The 19,703-nt window shown below is 57.6% G+C and overlaps 1 protein-coding gene and 1 long non-coding RNA gene across 3 annotated transcripts; one reads left to right on the top strand and one right to left on the bottom strand.

Moving 5' to 3' along the window:
* Positions 1–2,121: 2,121 nt before the first annotated feature.
* Positions 2,122–17,124, bottom strand: LOC137863622 (actin-binding protein WASF3-like). 2 transcript variants are annotated; one of them, XM_068696922.1, is made up of 9 exons: positions 17,022–17,124; positions 12,917–13,074; positions 12,080–12,214; positions 11,807–11,960; positions 10,812–10,929; positions 10,520–10,695; positions 9,821–10,078; positions 9,356–9,741; positions 2,122–8,700 (listed from the first exon to the last, which is right to left on the bottom strand). In XM_068696922.1, exons 2-9 carry the CDS (start codon positions 13,047–13,049, stop codon positions 8,543–8,545), a joined length of 1,518 nt encoding a protein of 505 aa, XP_068553023.1. In that variant the 5' UTR covers positions 13,050–13,074; positions 17,022–17,124; the 3' UTR covers positions 2,122–8,542. The 2 variants fall into 2 exon arrangements, with proteins under 2 accessions (XP_068553023.1, XP_068553024.1); XM_068696923.1 differs by lacking the exon at positions 17,022–17,124 and adding an exon at positions 13,934–14,431.
* On the top strand, positions 14,138–14,932 carry LOC137863624 (uncharacterized). The gene is made up of 2 exons (XR_011101004.1): positions 14,138–14,247; positions 14,488–14,932. It is a non-coding gene; the product is annotated as an uncharacterized lncRNA (long non-coding RNA).
* Positions 17,125–19,703: the final 2,579 nt, after the last annotated feature.

Raw genomic sequence — 19,703 nt, 5'->3', positions numbered from 1 at the left:
ATGACTCCTCCCGCAGCAAACAGGCTTGGCGAGCTGACAAGAAGCCGAAATGAAATAAATATACTTTAACCTCTTAAAATCTTTATTTTACTTTTTTTTTTTTTTTTTTTTTTTTTTTTTTGATTAGCACATGCATAAAGTGTCAACGGTTCGGGATTATGTCATATGACGTTTTAACAAATGTAGTTACAAGCGGTGCTTCGGCTCTCCGCAGGCTTCCTCTCTCCGCTGTACAGAAGAAAGCTTGTCCCGCGACCAGCGTCGTCCCTACCTTTCCGTCCTAGTGTCACGACAGGCAGGACACCCACAACACCGGGGAGAAATACACTTGTTCACACGTAGCGACTGTGTACGGTAGATAGATACAAGCAGCAACATCTACTCACCTATTGACTAAGTGCACGTGGTTAAAAGACCCCATTAGACAGTGAACGACTCTTTCTTCTTTAATGTCAACTATATAATAATGGAAATCAGGTTATGGCCTGCAATGTGTGACCCTCCCGAGGGAGAGATGCCCGTCTCCCGTCAGCTGCTTCTATCAAGTGGTAAATTGAAGGAAAAGCTGGTGGTTTGTCTGCCGGTATTAAAAAAAAATGAGCCTTTTGGAGCATCAGGGCATCCCCGCCAGCTGATGAGCCCCCCCGATGCCAGGCACGAGGTGCCACCAGGACATTGTCCTTGTCCCTGACATGCCACTGTGCCTTCCCCTTGGAGACACCCTGCCCTGAGCCTCTCCAGCAGGGCTGGGGAGGCAGAAATGCCCTTTGCCAGCCTTTCCCAGAGGTGCTCGTGCTCCTGCTGAAGGTGGTGGAAACCCATGGCTTCAGTCCTGCATCTGGGGGAGGAGGAGGAGGAGAAAGGCTCCCCAGCATACACCCTGGGACAAACCCACCAGCAGGAGCAAGTCTTGCAGCAAAGCAGGGGTTCTTTTTTCTGCCCTTCCTGCAGCCCTGCTGTGTGCTTTTGGGGTCTGTCCCCTGCCCAAGGTGCAATGCTTGTTTTTGTCCCCAGAGACGTGTGGTTGCCAGAGTGGGTATCCCTTAGGTATCCCTTAGGTTGGCCAAGATCAGAGTAAAAACTGATGCAAGATCTGCCCTGGGATAAAATCGCAGGTGCAGGGAAGGAGGAATCCTGGTGGACAGCTCAGGGTTTTGTCCAGGTTTTCGCCTGGGCGAGGGCAGGCCGAGCATCACAAACATACACCAGTGCCCAGAAATGCTCTGCCCCTTCCCCCTGGCAGGGGATGGGCACGCTCACCGCCGGACTTCCACCACCCACTGCTCCAAACCCCCAGGAGCTCCTTGGAAATGCAGTGGGGATCTCCAGAAAAGGCACTTGTGTCAACGATAATCCCACCCCGCTGCCTGCCAGCTTCCCCTCCTGCAAGCCCCGTGTTTGACCTGGAGCAGGATCCGTGCTGCGGCACCGACCCAAATTCACACCAGAGGGCTTCTGCTTCAGGATCCCCCAGGCAAGCCCCCAAAAGGGAGTCGATTAAAACAAGGAGCCATCAACCCCAAAACAGCCCTAAAAATGCGTTTCAGAGCAAAAGGTTTCTTTTTGGTGGGGATTTTCTTTCTTTGTCCTAAACTGCTCTGATCTGCGAGGAAAGGCACCACAAAGGCCCCGTTTGTGGGAAACTGGACAGAGCTGAATGCAGAGCTGGAGCTTCGCAGGGTAAAACCAGCTTTGGTGCTGGTTCTGGGATCAAGGCTCATACCAGGATGGCTTTTGGGAGGCCAGCAGTGGCACCTCTCCTCCTCCAGAGCACCTCTAGAGGAAGCAAGTCCCTCCACGTGCATCACGGTAACTTCACTGGGCTCAAATCCCACTTTATTCCTAATGCAGGAATTGTATGGTTAGTTTTTCCATGGCAAGTGACTTTCTGCTGGGGAAGTATTCCCAGCTGAGGCATCAGGCATACACAAACACCCAAAATGGGTGAAAATTCATGGAATTTGAAGCACCTGAGCTGAGGTGGGGCCTTCAGGGATAAAAGACCTTCCTACAAGGGCAGGAGACCCTGCTGAAGTAGGGCTTGGTGTGCTTTTTGTTTTGTTCTTGTGAATTGGTTATAAACCTAATTTTGGAAGTGTTATGGTGATAACTGCTCTGTGGTTGTTTTTGTTTTTTTTTTTTTGTGGCTAGCTGGGAAATAACATGGGCTCTGATTTTTCTCTTGCTTCTCTAGCAGAAGAAGGCAGAATGGATTTTTTTCTCCTGGCAATCGTGTAAGTTTTTTTCCCTTGGTTTTATTTTTGTGGGGGGTTTACTTATTTTTAGATCCCACAGCTGAGCTACCCCAAATCCATGGGTAACTTCTAAGGTGCTGGCCTTACGGTGCCAGTGTTGCATACACACTGCAGTGTGCAGACATCAGTGGTGCCAGCTGTGTGTCCTGATTTTCTGCTTTTAGTTCACATCTTAATCTAGTATGCTTAATCTTTATTATATTTGAGGGTCAAAAAAAAAAACCAACAACAAACCAGCAAAGGGGCACCAAAGCTGGGGGGGATGTACCCAGGTTGCTAGGGTGGCTCTGCAGGTTGTGGTGTTACAGGCCTGAAGAAGGGGATGAGGCAGAACCGCAGACCCACCAGGATGGATGAGGTGCTCCACAGGCACCCCCACACCACTCCCCTGGCCCCAAACAGGCTCAGGGCTTGTGCCCCTCTCTCTGGTGTCCATCTACCTACTTCTCAAAGACCTCCTGTGGCAGAAACCTGTCTGAGTCCCTCCATCCTCACCTTCCCTGAGATGTGATTTAACTTTGCTGCCACAGCTCAGGCCCAGGCCTTGTTTCAGTCTGACAGTGGCATGGGGACCAGGCTGCTGTCCCTGCTGCCCTTCCTTTTTTAACCTACCTGAGATATTCTTGCACAGAGTGGTGGGAGTACAACCAGCCTCCCAAAAATGACATGCTGATTTCCTTCCCTTTCCTCTACCATTTCAGTGCCTTCTGCTCTGTGGTAATTCTAGCATGGAGCCAGTCCCCCAGGGCCGACATGGTCCCTTGACATTGTCACCACAGGTGAGGAGTGCAGGGCTCGCTTCCCACCACATGGGCTCACAAGACCCTGGACACAACAGGCAACAGCAGACTTAAGCGTGTCCTGCTAAAAGCACAAGGCTATCGAGGGACCTCTGTGAGGACAGGAGTCCCCGGGGGAAGGGGAAGATGGCTGGTGTGGCGTTATGGAGGGCTCTGTGGCCTCAGAGCCCTGTCTCAGCATGGGACAGAGATTAAGATTGGTAATGTCACATCAACATGTCCTTCAAGGGACGCCATAGCCAAGTGTGTCCCATCTGGGAAGAGCCTAAGGGCATCCTGCAGTGTGAGCCTGTCCCTTGCTGCAGGCCCTGCCTTGGCCTGGTGTCACCACCAGGATGGTCCCCAGCCAAGGGACCTCCTGCTGCCCCTTCTGTGGGCAGGGAACTGAAAGATTTGGGGAAAATCCCCCCTCTGAAGCATGTCTTTTCCCCATCTTCCCAGTAAGATGCAAGCACAACTCTCACCTGGAGAAAGTGAAGCCTATGTGGGGTCTGTTAAAAGATTGGATTCACTAAAAAAAATCCCTTCTGGTTCTCAAAGACTGAAGCATTTCAAAGCCTAGGCTTAGGTATAAACCCCTGAAGGAGGGCATCACATGGACTGCATGGGCATACCAGAGGAGCACAGCCCCACATGGCATGGGGGGAGGCTGGAAAAGGCACCCCCAAGGGAATGGCCACCTATATGGGGGCAAAACACGCTGGTTTTGTCACTCCCATGCTTTGCTCAGGCACTTCTGTGGGGGGGATGGCGGGGAGATGGGAGAGCCTTGCTGATGGCAGGGGGATGTGGTTGTGGTACTGGTTGTGGGGTCACCAAGGGAAGGGACAACGGTCCTCGAGGTGCTGCTGCCTGGTCGGGAGGGTAAATTCATGGGTATGAGAGCAATTGTACATTTGTGGCTTCTAAAGTGCAGTGCAGGTCATATGGTCTTTGCTGTAAACTGTAAGCTCCTCAGGACAGAGTTCTTGTCCTTTGTTTTTTTTTTTTTTTTTGTTATTCTGTAAAGTGACATGCCAGTCTAGAAAACTTTACCCCTAAGTAACTACTACTAGAGAAAAACAGGAATGATAAAAAACAAAACCCCCAAAACCAGCCTAAGCTCCCCTTGCCAGCATCCTGTGCTGGAGGATGTTCAACGAGCGGATGGGGAGAGCTGCCCTCCGTGCTCCATCCCCAGGGACATAGTGTGGGACCCCTGCTGGCCACACACCTCTGGAAAGCACCCTCCAAAACAAAACAGCACCTCTGCTGCTGCAAAGCCTGTCTCCCTCTGTGCGAAACCTCCTTTTGTCATTAAAGGAAAGGTGTTGATGCTCTGCTCCCAGAGGAGCCTGCAAGCTTCTGTTTCAGCTGTCAGGGCCTTGAAAAGGACGTACAGGTGGAAAAATTAGTGGGAGGAAATCTGAGGGCTCTTATCTGGAGGGAGCTCCCTGGAGAAGCTGTGCTCAGTCTTATTTTGCCCAGGAAGTCTTCATCCTGGTGGCAAGCATAAGTGCAAAATCAGGAGCCCCCATAGGCAATGATGCTCGCTCCTCCCCAGGTCTCTGCCTAGGGTGGCAAACTAGAAACCACCTTTTGATTCCTTCAGGACACTTATCCTCCTGTCTGCCTGCACCAACATCAAGCCCAAAGCTCACCTGAGATCAAGGAGAAGCTGGGATGTGACCACTACCAAACCTCCACTGACCTTCACGAGACTTCAGCTAGACCAGACTTCAGAGCTGACACAGCCCTCACAGACAGCGTACCACGGGCACCGCAGTCTCCAAAATGTCCCTCATCAGGTAAACCTGAGGTGCCCAAGAGGTTCCTGATGGACCTTGGGGACTAGAGTCTTCTGCTAATATCTCTAAGCAGACTCAAACCAGCTTATTTATTCTTTGGTTGACTCAAGCCTAATTCATTTGTATGCGCACCGAATACACTTCCCCCTGTTGGCAGCCTTTTATTTATTATTTTTAATCTGTGCCCATAAATTGGCAAGGAGGAGAAGGCAGATAAAATGGCAAGGGGAGCTCTCAGGAGATCGGTTGGGCTCATTAAATGTTTGGCACTCTGTGATTATCTGCTGGCAATGAAACGTCACTGCCGTATTTTTGCAGGGAATGCGATCCCTTAATGTACAGGAGGATCTCCTCAGCCCACTTCGGGTACACTTGAGAGAGAGGAGCAATTCAATCATCCGTGACCTGGATTGTATTTTTTAATGGCTGCCAAGTTAGATAAAAATATTTAAATATTCACTTTTATATCAGCCCACATGGGGATTTGAGCATTTCAGGTTGTATAATGCGGCATGGCCTACTTTTGGAGGAGTATACAGAAATAGGCACATATGTACAAAACACAGAGTGTGCAGCATGTGGGTCAGCCAGCCAGAGTTAATTAGCACGGCACAACCACCTCCAGCAGAGCCAGCCTGGCCCACACCACCCAAAGAGCTCGTGTTGGGTTTCAGAGGTGACCTGGTCGAAATTAGGTGAGTATGCCTAAAATGAAGACGGTCATCCTCAAAGGTGCCTGAGCGTGTCGAGGCACCGCAGAGGCTGCTCTGCCAGCAGAGCTGGCCTTGTGGGAGTGGGAATGGGGCTCTCAGTGCCACCACGTGCTGCTCATCTACCCTGCAATGCTGCCAGGAGAGCTGGGGAGAGCACGTGTGCTATGGTCAGGCCAGAAATGGGTGTCCACAGCCTGTACTGGTCACCTCTTCACCAACTACGTGAGAACCCAGAGCAATGAGCTGCAATGTGGACATCTATCTGGGAAGGTCACCCGTGGATCTGCCTGTTTGGGGTATCAAGACAGCTTCAGTGCAGCCAAGGCCTGGGAAGAGCTGGATTAGGGTGACTGCAAGCAGAGGGTACTGCTGGCCCCCTGTGTGAAAGGGGATGGTCACTAGGGGCTGCGAGCTTCCTTGGGCAGAGTGTGAAGGGTGAGGATGTGCTGGGACACCCAGGAATGGGGTAAGAATGTAAAGCTGCGAGAAATGAGGGCGAGCCCTGCTCCCTGCCACCCTGAGGCTGCTCCACCAACACAACCCATGCAGGGCAAGCAAGGCTTCAGTGTGTGATTGTCAAGTGCTTTGCCATGCGATGGCGCTGACCCTAATAACAGCACGGGATGATGGCTCCAGCCCCCAGCACCATGGGGTTGCTAGGAGGTGGTGGGTCCAGATTGTCCCTGCAAACTCCTGCTGCTGTTGGGGGCTACCACAGCAAGTCCCTCTGGAGTTATGGCATGGCTGTTGTGCCAGAGCACAGCCAGGGCCTGGGGAAAGACCTGGCCTTGTGGGGGCACTCAGCTCCTCTCCAGTCTCTCTCCACAACAGCTCTGCTCCCCAGAACGGGGATGCCCACAGACCCGAGGGATGAGCCAGCCCCGCGTGTCCCCAAGGCCCTTCCCTGTCCCCATGTGACAACAAGATGTCCTGGCAGCATCCCAGCCCTGCACGGGGTCCCCACGAGCACCCCAATGGCCCAGGGCAGCCCCTTGCTGTTCCCTCCAGGGGAATTCATCTCTTGCTGAATTACCCCAATAACCATTCTCCTTGTACATGCAAACAGCACAGTGCTTGCCTCAGTATTAACACTGTTCCACACTAAGTACTGATAGCTGGCTGCTTAAATGATACTCTGGATTGTTTTTTGTTCTTTTTTTTTTAAACAAGGCTTCCTTCTGATCTCTCTCCAGGTCACATCCCAGCTGCTCTGCAAAGGGTCCCCCGCTGTGACATGGTGGTGGGTCCAGTGGGACGGGCACCGGGACCAGGCCAAAACCCCAAGGGCTTTCTGTGCAGCTCCTCCAGCCGTGCTAATGCCAAGGGGCATTTCCCTGAAGGAAATGGGGAAGCAAATGCAGGTCTGTGGCCCGTCACAGGGCAGAAATGGGTGCAGAACAACTGCTAACACCAACAGACTTTGCTTCCAACCTTAAATCCTTCCCCAGACACTCTGGCCCTCTCCTGCACCAGGCCCAAGCCCTGCTCAGCACTGCATTGATGCCCATGGGGCCAGCCCCTGTGGCCGAATTTGTGGTGGTGGGGGGAGAGGAGCCTGCCGTGCTGCTGGAGTCCCATCTGGGGGAGTCAGTGGGGTGCAGAGAAATGGGAAGTGTCGCATTAAACAAAACAGATAGGCTATTTTGTGTCTCTCAGCACAGGCAAGGGTTCATGGTGATGTTTCTTAGCAGCTAAGCTGGGGGCTATGCTCATTGTGTCTCACCACAGAGGGTCTCTCTTTTTCTCCTGAGGAGAAATGAGCACATAGTCAGGGCGTCCTTCAAGACCAGCAGTTCTCAGGGCAGATATAAGGAAGCATCAGCCTCCCTGAGCCTTTTGGGTCCCAGCCAAATCCTCCCATCTGCTTTGCAGGTCGATTCACTCCCAGGGACTGGGAACATTACCGATGTGCTCACCTACCCAGCTGCTGGGGAGGTGGGCACAAAGTCCCCAAAAGCAATGCAATGGGTAGGATTCAGGTTTCTCCCCCATTTTGGGGCTCACAGTATATGGGAATGCAGAGAGGGCCAGGTGGCTGTGTCAGATGGCTCCGCGCCTGTTCCTGGCCCGTTCTCTGCTGGTGGGGAGCCTCTTCCAGCCCTCTGCAGATCCTCACCCCTGGCTGCGATATTTTCAGTATTTCACACCCATTTGTTCTGCACCCCCAGCCCCGCGAATCCTCCCTTAATAGCTGCGTGAAAAGGCAGCTATGAATCATGCTCTATTTTGATGAGCAAACTGGTATTTTTGGCACGGTGGCGGGGCCCCGTTCCTGCACTCCCCACCGGTGCCGTGCTTTGGGGACGAGGAGCAGGCGGCATCAGGCCAGTGCCCCGGGATGGGATTGTCCTTGACTGTACTAGTGGCATTAGTGGGGCTACAAAGTGCAAATCGAGAGAGCGAGACCGAGCATCGCTCTGTTTTAGTGGTTTGGGTTTACCTAAGAGCAGCATTTTTTCTTTTTTTTTTTTTCTTTTTTTTGTCAGATAAAACTGCAGTGTTTTAGCAGTCAGGCCAAGGGTTGCAGGGCTTTTGGGACATGGCCCCCAGCCCCTTGCCCCCAGGACACACGTGTGCCAGCTGCACGAGCCTTGCCTTCACGCTTTTCTCCCAAAAATCTGGTCCCGAGGATGGGAACGGGCTCAGAGGTTGCGAACACCTCGGTCTCCCCGTTACGCGTTTAACATCTAGCTGCAAAAGCCCTACTGCCTCGTGGTGTCGTTCCCCTAACAAAGCCACCCTGTGGCCATGCATTACCAGTGCCAGAGCATTTCCAGCATCATTAAACGCGGAGGTGCTGCTAATTCCTGGCTTCACCGCCCCGGAGGCGCGTCCTACCCGTGCACAGCCTCCAGCGCTGCCCGACATGGTTTTCGACATGGTGTAAAAAGCAAAAGCTCCTGAATTAGCGGGGCTGATGGCGGGTGTGGGCACCCAGGTACGCACCTGGAGCGGAGCAGCTCCCCGCCAGCCCGGTCCCGGCCCCCTCAGTCTGACCACTCGTTATCGTCCAGCTCCGAGTCGTCGTCCGACTCGCTGTACTCCACCGCGATCCGGCGGGACAGGATGGTGGCCACGTCATTGCCCACGGGCTCTTTCTTGGCCTCTTGCTCCCATTGCTCCTGGACTTTCCGCAGCTGGATCCCTGCGTTAGGAAAGGAAGGGCTTTAGGGGCAGCATCACCCATAAAGACGTGTGACCACCCCCAGTTACATGCGCTGGCTGGAAGGGGGGCAGTTGTGCATGATCACTAAGCTATAGCCGTCCTCCTTGGCTTCCACCCAACCCTGAGGGTGTTGGAGCTTCCTGGGGGCCAAATCTTCTGTTCAACCTGAAGATTTGCATTGAGAAGGAAGGAGGAATGGGAACGACCCTGGAGAATTGCATCAGCTGCAGTCTGAAAGGAGGCCGGGGGCCCAGGAGTGCCGTGGTGCCCCAGGTCACCTCCAGAGACGGGTCCCACCTCCCTGGCAGTGATGCTCCAAGTCGAAGAATCATCACAGAAGGGTTTGGGTTGGAAGGGACCTTTTAAAACCCATCTAATCCCAGCCCCCTGCCTGGCAAGGACCCCTCCCACCAGCCCAGGCTGCCCCCAGCCCCACCCAGCCTGGCCTTGGGCACTGCCAGGGACGGGGCACCCACAGCCAAAGCATTGCTTCCCTGTATCTCCTCTAACCCTGCTCTCTTTTGGTTTTAAGCCATCACCCCTTATCCTATCCCCACACCCCCCCAAAAAAAGAGTCCCTTCCCAGCTGTCCCATAGCCCCCCTTCGGTACCAGAGCCCCCCACCCGGCCTCACCCCTGCGGATGGCTGCCAGCAGGTCGCTCCGGGCGTCGCTCATAGGCATCAGCGGGATGGCCGGCTTCCGCGGCTCGGCGGCGGGGGCCGGCGGTGACACCGAGTGCGCCGGTGAGGCAGCAAGTGCGGGGGGCCCCGGCGGTGGTGGTGGCGGGGCCACAGGGGGGCCCATGGGGCCGGCCTGCGGCGGGGAAGCAGAGTAGGGGCCGGGCGGCGCGGGGGGCGGCGGCGAGGGCGCGTAGGACGGGGGGGCGGCCGCGCCGGGGGGCAGTGCTGCGGGGGCCGCCATGGGGCTGTCGAAGGCGGTCTGCGCCGAGGGGATGACGGGCGGCGGGGGCGGCGGGGCGGGAGGCACGAAGTACTCCGCCATCGGCACCGGTTGCGGGCTGTGAGGGAGGAAGAGGCGTCAGCAACGCGAGGAACGACGCCGGATGCCCCTCTTTGCCCCAAACCCTAGGGACTTACCCAAAATCCTTGACCAAGTGCGGCCTCGGCCCGTTCAGCACGGCCTCGGGGGGCTGCGGCGCGTGGGGCGGCTGGGCACGGTTGAGGCTGTTCTGGCGGCTGCCCGCCGGCGGGCGGTAGACGTGCTCCTGGGGGGGCACGGCCGCCAGGACCCCCTCCTTGTGCTCGGCCGGCAGGTGGGCGGCGGGGGCCAGCAGCTGCGCCGGGTGGTTGGGGCTCGCCGGGTACGAGTGGTCGGCGGCGTCCGAGGCGTAGGACCTACGGCGAGGGGAAAAGCCAAGGGTCGTACGGGCAGGAGGGGTCGGGGTGGGCAAGGAGGGGGTTTTGGGGGGTTGGGGGGTTGAGGAAAGCAGACAGAAAGCAGGGACGGACAAGGAGGAAGGGAGGGAAGGAGGGGGATGCAACGGAGCTGGACCAGTCTCCTCCCTTGGCTCCTAGAGCTCTCTGACTTTATCCCAACACCAAGGTCCAGGATGCGACCCCGCTGGGCACCAGGATGGTGCCGTGCCTGAAGCTACAAGGGCACGGGCTCATCACCCCCTCCTTGCCCCCAAACCCTTCCTGCTGCGGGCGGTGCCTTCCCCCATGGACAGAGGACAACCAGAAGTGCATTCCCCCAAGGACGAAGAAGAAGACAACCAGAAATGCCGAAAAGCAAAGGAAACCCAGCGAGCTGAAGGCGTAATAGGTAAAACCTGCCTATTGTCTGGGGACAGTGATCCTTCCGATGACGCCATGTGATATGGGGATGGTGAGAACCTGTTATCGGGCCGAAACTCTTTATCGTATGCCATCATGTTCCACTCCAGGCGCCGGTTGCGGGCTTTCCGCACTTTCTTCACCTCCCGGGTGGAGTCCTCCACCAGCCGCTGCTCCTGGGGGCACACGAGCCACAGATCCACCTCCACCCCACGTCCTGCAGCCTTTGGGTGACGCCTGGGGAGGCATCGCCCCGCTGCACCCAGCGCGGTGCCCTCCCTGTGCCCGCTACCTTCTGCCTGCGCTTCTCCTTCCTCTTGTCCTCTGTTGCCTGCAGCATCTTCTCCTTCCACAGGTTGAAGAAGTAAGAGGGGTCGGTGTAGAACTTGAGGCCGTCCTTCTTGTCATCCCTGGGGGGAAAAGAAGAGGCTGTTAGGCACAGGGGAGGGGATCCCAAAAACATTTAAGTGCTAGCAATGGCAGCGCATGGATGGAGATGCCCCCCGCAGCCCTGCCCACCATCACCAGTTCCACCAGCATCCCCTGTCCCACCTCATGCCCCTTTTGGGGCTTTCCACACAGGTTTTCCACGCAGCCCAAGGGCTCCACTGCGAGCAGGGACAGTGGGGCAGCTGCCTTGGGCATTCGTTCCCCCAAATGAGACCCCATCATTCTTCTGGAGAAGACCCCTTTCCCCCATAGGGAACTTTGGCATGATCACAGCTGTAAGCTGGTGGACCTCCATGAGCACGTCCAACACGGAGCTGTGATTACCTGCGCTGTGCTTACCTCACCACATCAGGATCCTGCGGACATGGCACTAAGGGACATGATTAGTGGTGGGATTTGGGAGATCAGGTTCACAGAACCACAGCATGAGTGAGGTTGGACGGGACCGCTGGGCCCACCTGGTCCAAGCCCTGCTCCAGCAGGGCCATGCAGAGCGGGTTGCCCAGGACCATGTCCCGACGCTTTTGAAGACTTCCAAGGAAGTCCACAACCTCTCTAGGCACCACAACTGAAAACAGGCGTCACAAATCGGCACCAGGGCTATAGCACATGCGAGACTGATGGTTGGACTCGATGATCTCAAAGGTCCTTTCCAACCTAGGTGATTCTGTGGTGCGGGGCCACCCGTTCCAGGTGCCCTGTGGTGGCACAGCCAGGGGGAAAACAGCACTTCCAGCCCTCACCAAGCAGCAAAGTGGCTGCACACCCTGGCACCTCTCCCGGAAGGGTCCCCACGGGTTCCCCACACTCTGAGGAGCGTCGGAGGGGCTGCCCCACCTGTACGGCGTCAGGATGTTGAGCGGCGGGGGCTTGTCGCAGCGCTGGTACATCTCCATCACCGGGTTGGGGATGGAGTTGCGGGAAACCACCTGTTGGTTCTGCACCGTGGAGCTCTTGAACGCCTTCCGCATGTTGATGTCCTGCAGAGAAACTGGGGGCACGGGGTGGGGAGGGGATGGATGAGGGGTGGCCTCGCACCCGGCACCAGGCACGTGCCTCCCAGCCCCAAAACCGCCCCGGGCACGGTGCTACCCACCCCGTGGTCCTCACCTTCCTCCACGGTGGAGTCCAGCTGCGTCACCTTGATGACCAGCAGGTCCACCCGCTCCTGCAGTGAGTTCATCCGCATGTAGAAGCTGTTGGCCTCGTTGAACAGCTCCCCAAAGATGTCCTCAGCATGCCGGCCTGCCGGGGGGGACATGAGCTGTGACCTGGCACTGCGTTACCCATGGGGACACCAAATCCTCCCCACACTTTTTGCATGCCAGCAGCTCCCTAAGTACATCGTTCCTCTTTCTGGGCGTATTTTAGAAAGTTATCTAATTCTGGAGGGGTGAAAAAGGCACTAGAGGGAGAGCCTGTGCCACTCTTTCTATTTTAATTCAATATTCAGGAGCAAAATAAGTTTCCCCTATTACATGTCCCCACTCGCATCTGCAGTGCTCTCGTCCTTCCCGTTGCTGCAGGAATCAGAGATGGGGCAGGAAGGCAGGTGGAGACTTGGACCTTTTATACAGAGCTATCTTTCACCTGGAGTATTCAAGTGGCTCCAGGAGTGCTCTGCATTAAAAGAAGAGGGTTTTAAAAACCTGAATAAGCAGCCCGACTGTCCTATTTCCAGACAAGTCAAGAAATGAGGGGTACTCAAAGAGAGCAGCGATGGGAGGGAAGCGGGTCTTAAAACACCCTCACATCCTCCCTTTGGACCTGAGCATCCTCCTTTCTTTACTCTCTGGACAATTCCCACCCAGTCAGGGGCTCTTTGACCAGTATCAAACTGGGACGAGCGACCGCAGCATCCCGGCACCCTGGCCGTCCCCAGCCCCGGTGCGGGGTGGCAGCAGCCCCTAGGGGGATGTCCCCGGGGGACGCTGAGCTGTGACTTACTGAGGCTGCCCAGCTGCTTGATGATGGCAGCCAGCGTGCTGTTGGTGACACACTCCAGCTCGCTCGTCACCCCCTCGGGCAGAGCCCCCCGGCACAGGTGCCGGGGCTCGATGTTCCTCTTCACCAGCGGCATGCTGCCGGCGAGCGCTCACACTCTCCTGGGCGAGGAAAAAAAGAGGAAGAAACGACCCCAAAACAGCTTTTTCCATTTGCATTCCCTCCCTTCTCTCCCCTTTCTCCCCAGGGGACTTATCTGGGACACGGCGGTGACGGAGCTGGGCTCAGAGCAGAAGCAAACCCCCACGTGCTGCAGCCCCTGTGACGGCCCCACAACACCCTGACCCAAAGCGGAGCGAGCGAGCGCCTGTAATTCCATCATTTCCAGCTGACTGCAAAGCTCCCCGGGGTTTTCTTTTTATCTGTGCTCACACCACGCCGACCAGGCCACCGTGTCCTGCCCTGCTCCCCCCCCTGCAGCATCCCTGCGTGCCCCCACGCGCTGCCAGCCCCACGTTAGCCATCCCCGTGCATCCTGGGACCCCCCCATCTCCATCAACATCCCGTAAAACGCTTTGGCAGCGGAGGGAGAAGCTTCCCAGCAGCAATGCTAACAGCTGGGAGCGGGGCAGCCAGGCATCGACGCGGTAATGCCGACCACGGCAGGAGCCAGAAATGTGCCGAGCTCGCATTTTTTGGCCCCGGCGGCGCTGCGCAGAACAGTTTCCCATTGATAGTGCCCGGCCGGGCTCCCCAGCTTGGCGGGATTTTTTTAATGCAAATGCAAGCTGCCCCGACCAAACAGCACAAAACTTGTGTCTAAATCATTAATACCGAGCTTCCGAAAGGGCCGATTGTGCTCCTGCAGCACAATGGCAGATGCTATTCTGCCTGCCGAGCTTATTCCCTCCGGCGCTTCCCAAAGCCAGGGAGAAAGCTGTTAATGAGCCGCTTGTGCCCAGCGATGGGAAAGGGGAAAGGGGGAGCCTTGAGCACAGGTGGAATGAGGCCAAGACTAACTCGTTATTTCTTCTACGTGTCCAGTGTGGGCTGAAAACCAGACCCCACCGCTCCTGGAAGCGCTGCAGGTGGCCACGGGTGCACCAGCACCGCCAGCCAGGCAGAGCCACCCCCCGGTGACACTGAACCTGGGCAGCTGCAGGCCGTGAAGGGCCACATTGCCATCCTCAGGTGGGCACTGCCAGCCCATAATCGTCCTCAGCAGCCTCACCTGGGGCTCACCACACCCCCGGGGCAGGTTATTTAAGGTTGGCCAAGGGCTGTGGGTGCTCCTTGAGTGCTGCTGTGGCTGTGCCCTGGTGGATCTCGGTGCTGTAAGTAGCTCCTGCCATGGGGACAGACAGAAAAAGGCCACAGGGGGCTGCTCCTGGGCCACCGATCCTTCAGCTTGGGGGTGCTGGAGGCTCACATGTGTGATGAGTGGGGCGGTCTCAGCCCCAATCCTTTGGGGCAGCGAGGACAGGCTGCAGCTGACGCAGGAACCATAGGGCTGAGCTGTGCCCACCAGCCCCTGCTGAGCCCATCTCTAACAAACTAATTTCCCATTTTTACAGCCAGGGGAAGGGTCAGGCCCTCCTGGCAAGCGGAGGAGAAGCCGGCTGCCCGGCCAGATCTGCATGGGCTGCCCCGAGCCCCAGCACATCCCACCGGGAGCACCGCCTGCGCCTCTCCCCCAGCCCTCTGCCTCCGCCAGGAGGCTTCACAAGCGAGCGCTTTGCTGCGAAGTGCGACATAACACGGCTAAAAATATTCCTGAGGAGTTTTATTAGTAAATGCCACAGTGTTTTTTTTTTTTTTCTTTTCCTCCCCCTTCTGCTGCAAAGCGCTCCAGCTCGAGGAACGGCACTTGGCTAAATTGCCTCTAAATCACAAACCCCTCGTGAGGCCGGGCTCTGCAGTGCAAACCTTAGCCAAAAAGCCTCCTTAGGAGGATGCTGTAAATGCGCCTGCCTCCTTACCTTGTGGTTGGAATAAAGGGCTGGTCCTGCTGCTTTGAAACGAGCAGGCTCCATGTTTTTACCTAAACTGTCTCTTTACAGCCATGCCACCAGCGCATGCCAGAAAGTAATTGGCAAGGAGGTTTTCACAGGGATGATTTCCTTGGTTTTTAGCTGATGTGGGCTTTCTGGACCTATGCTAAAATAATGGGTACCCTAACAGCAAGTGGGAGAGGAAAAGGAGTGGGTGAAGCTACGTGGGAGCCTCCTCTGTCACTCTCCATGGTCTGCAAGAGGGCTGGGGATGGGGCAGGGGAAGGGCAGCACCGACCCCCTGTGCTTTTTGGCTGGAAAAATCCCGGCTGGCCCGGGAATCACACCTCGTTTTTAATGATTCCCCATCCCCAAAGGAAAATCTTTCAATGCCATTTCTCCCTTTCTGTGCCCAGCTCATTAAAGGAAGGCTGGCTCTCTCCCTCTCACGCCGGCAGGCTGTGTGAACGGGACGCTCGCTGCTCAACAAACCGGCCTTTTTCTCCCCGAAATAGAAGGCGCTTTGATAAACGTGGGGCAGCCTCAGCGAGCAGCAGGGGGCTTTCTGGGCACCGGGTGCTCGCTGCTTGGGAACAGCCGTGCTCCAGCCGGCAAAATCGCGTTGCCCTGCAATAGATGGGCAGCTCTGCAAAAAGCATTCTGGCTTTTTTTTTTTTGTTGTTATTTTTTTTCCTCCTTTTGGCTCGAGGGCTGTTGCTTGTTACTTGTCAAGAGCTTGGCATCCCCGGCTGATTTGTCATCTACCAGAAAATGGAGGATGAGCATCTTCGGTTCAGAACTGGGCCAAGGGAGATGACAGCTCGAAGCAAAATATGCTTCAGCTCCGCTTTTCTCCGTGGGCTCTCCAGCTCCTGGGGAAAGGAGCCGGGCATTTGGGGACTCGGTTGCATCACAGGCACTATGTGCAAGAGCCCTCGGCGTGCCCTGTGCTTGCAACAGAGGAGCACGGCGCGCGTTAACCTCCTGCCTGCCGTGCTGCCCAGCATGAACCAGGCATGCTCCTGAGGCACAGAAATGCCATCCAAACACCTTTTTTCCCCCCGTTTTTTCTCACCCAAAGCAGCAGCCTCTCTAAAATCCAGGCAGCACAGCAATCGAGGGGTGTGCCCTGGCGCACTGAAGTTTTGGGGATGAATTATTAATTCTGCCATCGCTGACCTGCCCGCGCGCCCAGGTCCTGCGCTCCCCGGCTCCAGGCTGGCTGCTGGATGCCCGGCACAACTGAAACAGCCCCAAACTACCCCCAAAAAAAGCATCGTTCCCCATCTGTGGGTATGTCATCGCCGTGACACCACCGCCAGGCAGCGAGAGCTGGAGTTTGGAGCACCGTTACCAAAGCTCCCTGCAAGAAGCTGAATCACCGAGCGCCGAGGCCTGGGCTCTGCACCCTTGGGGGGGTGTGCGCCTGCTGGGGGGGGCTCCAGACCCCCGGGGGGGGCATGCACAGGTCCGGGTTATCCTCTGCAGCAATGCACGGCAGCGGGGCCCCCCCCCGTGCACAAATGGGAAGCGAGGGAGGATGCGAAGCGAGGGCCCCTCCCCGGCGTGCAGGGTGTGCAGGTCCCCCCTCCATGCGGCAGTGCACGGTGACAGCCCCCCCCCCCCCCAGGCCATGCGTGGGTGCAAAGCCCCCCCCTCCTCCCCACACAAGGCTACAAAGCAGCCAGGACCCCCCCCACAAGGATGCAAAGCCATGCCCACCCCCACCTGGCAAGGATGCAAAGAGGCCTGACCCCCTCCCCACCTCCCCCGTTCTCCATGCGAGGATGCAAAGAGGCCCGGACCCCCCCTCAAAAAAAAAAAAAGCTGAAAAACGGCGGAGGATCCCCCCCTCCAAAAAAAAGCTGCAAAGTGACAGGGACCCCCCCCCATGCAAGGATGCAGAGCAGTACAGCCCCTCCATACAAACCTGGGGGGGGGGGCACCCCCGCAATACAAGGATGGAGCCCCCCCCCCCACCCAAAAACGCAAAGCAGCGCCCCCCCCGCAAGAAGCTCGGGGCACCCCAATAAAAACCTGCAAAGCGATGGGGAGGGACCCCCAAATCCCCCCTCCAAACACCCCCCGCTCCCTTTCCTCCGCGGCCGCCCGCTCACCTCCGCCGGCTCCGGGCTGGGGGGGACCCGGGGGGGGGTCGGGGGGGGGGCTCCGGGGCTGCGGCCGCCGCCGTGCCCGGGCCGCCCCGCTCCGCTCCGCTCCGCGCCGCTCCGCAGTGCGCGCACGGCGCATGTGTCCCCCCCCCGCCGCCTCCGCCCCGCTCCGCCCCGCTCCGCACGGGCGGCCCCGGCCCCCCCCCAGCCCGAGGTGATGCCCCCCCCTCTCGCCCCCTTCCAGGCAGCGCGAACCCCCCCCTCTTTTTTTTTTTTTTTTTTTTTTCCTAGGATGAAAAAGACACCCCTTTTTTTTTCCTTTTCTTTTCATTTTTTCCCCCTTTTTCCCCTTTTCCTTTTTTTTTTTTTTCCTTTCTTTTTTTTTTTTTTACCCCCCTTTATTTATTAATTTTTTAAGGGCTCAGAGTGCCCAGGCAGAAATCCTGCGGAAGGCCAGGCGAAGGATGCTGGAAGGATGCGCCCAGGAGGATGGGCAGCAGCTCGGGCACCATCTTCTCGGCTTCCCTGTGGTCACCTTGTGGCCGCCGCCTCCCTCACGCTTCCCCCTTGCCCTACAACATCCCCGCACCCTGGGCATCCCCGTGGGGCTGCCATCAGCCCCGTGCCCCCAGCAAGAAGCCCCTCTGCACCGGGCGGTGGAGCCTCGGTCCTCTCCATGCCACGTGCTGGAGCCGCCCTTGTCTGATTTTGTGTCACCCATCGGGCTGGAGGCGTGGGTGCAGGCAGCAGGGCTCGCTTCTCCTTTTGGTATTTTGGAAACCGTGGGGCTTCCAAATCCTGCTGCACCCCCGGCACTGGGTTGCCACCAGCTGGCGAGGCCGTGCCAGGAGGCTCTGTCCCGTCCCCTGGCATTTGGTGACACGTGGCCAGGCTTGGAGGGTGCGGGCTGCGTGCCCTGAGACCCCACACAGCTCAGCCATCTGCTCCACGCCGTGGGGACGGGCAGAGGAACGCAGCACAGTGCTCCTGTCCGCGTGTTTTGGCAGAGGGTCCAGCCAGGGGAGGCCTTTGCATACCGCCTCTGCCTTTTTCATGCATCATGTGGGTTGTGCACGGCCCTTCCCAGGCCATTCCTGGGCTGGGGGCGGCTCAGACAGTGCCAGGAGTTGGGCTGCAGAGCATTCAAGGGGCTGGCTGGGTGGGAGGATGCTCCTCTGCTCCCAAATCTGGTGTGTGTGCAGTGGTCCCGCTCTGCTCCACAGGGCAGGGCAGCCCTCCCAGCCCCACAGCCTCCTGCACTGCTGCTTTGGCTCCTTTCGGTGGCACAGGAGGTGCTGGGGTGGGCACCCAACCACAGCACCCATAACTCCAGCTCTCTGCTGGCCCCAGCTGTGGCAGCCACGCCAAACCAGAGCCAAAAGCCAAGAGTTTTGGGTCCTGGAGGAGATCCCAGGTGCCACGCCACCACTGCACGCGCTCTCCTCCCGCACAGGTTGCTGCAAGGGGTGAGGTAATCCCGGGCAACTCCTGACTTCCATGGAAATGCCCGGAGGCCGCGATGATTATCACCGTAATTAGCCTCTCTGATTTTTTTCTTGGTGTTCTATAAAATATTAATTTCCAGCTGGATCCTCGCCTCCTTTGTGCGCCGGCCCCACACCTCTCGGTCGGGGGAGCACCTCAGGCAGCCCCCAGGGACGTCCTGCAGGGCGGCACGGCACGGCACGGCGCTGCTTTTGGAGAGGCGAGGTGCAAAAGACATGAGGCACGCATAGAAACCACCCTTCACACCTCCTCACCTGCTTGGCGAAGGCGAGTGGGCAGCCGGAGGGAACACAGCGCCGCAGTTGGGGATGCCAAAACGAAGCCCAGCACAGGGCTCGACGCCTTGGAAAGCCCTCGGGGCGCTGGCTTCTCCCCACGACAAGCCTCAGCCGCCGGCCTCCGTGTTCCAGCCTCCCTGCCAGGGGGTGACTGCTGCCTTAACGCTGCCCCGAAAATGTTTGCTCCCTCGGGAGGACCTCGTGTCGCCTTTGTCGGGCCAGATGTCACGGCTGTCGCAGCCAGGGCTGAAAGCTCAAAAGAAAAGCCTCGCCAACACCGGGCGTGTGGGGCCGCGGCTGTGCCAGGCATGACAATGTCCCGGCTGGAGCTGGGCTTTTTGTCCGGGCACCACAAGCTGCCAGCAATGTTTTGTCTTCGATGCTGGCTCGGGACAACCCCGAAGCGGGGCTGGAGCCCCCTGACACCACGCAGCACCCGGGGAGGTCTCAGCCTGCTGCTAACTCCTCTTCTTTTCCAAAGGCGCATCCCTCCGATACGATTCCCGGGGTGTTTTGGTGAGATATTCCCTTCCCTGCTGCTTTTTTTTTTTTTGGAGCCACCGACTGCTTTTTATTGGAGCCACCGACCCCTGTGCCCCCCCCCCCCCGGCTCCATTTGGCCTCCCACCAGGCTCAGCACGGTGGGCAGGACACTGAGACCACGGGTGGGGGAGAAATCCCATCGGGATGCCGGGTGCGGTGGGGAAGGGCTCCCCAATTTTCCTTTGGGTTTCAGCCCCGCTCTACCGGGGGGGGCGAAGGGGCAAGCCCGGAGCCCCCCTGCGGGGCTGAGACCTGGGAGCTGCGGCTGCGAGCGTCGGCAGGGGGCAGTGGAAGATGCTCCCATCCTGCCGCTGCCGAGCCGGGGATCCGGGGAGGAGACTGCGGCGGAGGAAGGGGAATA

The sequence above is a fragment of the Anas acuta genome, chromosome 13, assembly GCF_963932015.1.
Source record: "Anas acuta chromosome 13, bAnaAcu1.1, whole genome shotgun sequence".
In the NCBI taxonomy this organism is placed as follows: domain Eukaryota; kingdom Metazoa; phylum Chordata; class Aves; order Anseriformes; family Anatidae; genus Anas; species Anas acuta.
Note: the sequence above shows the minus strand (reverse complement) of the source record. Positions and strands in the feature narration are given on the sequence as shown.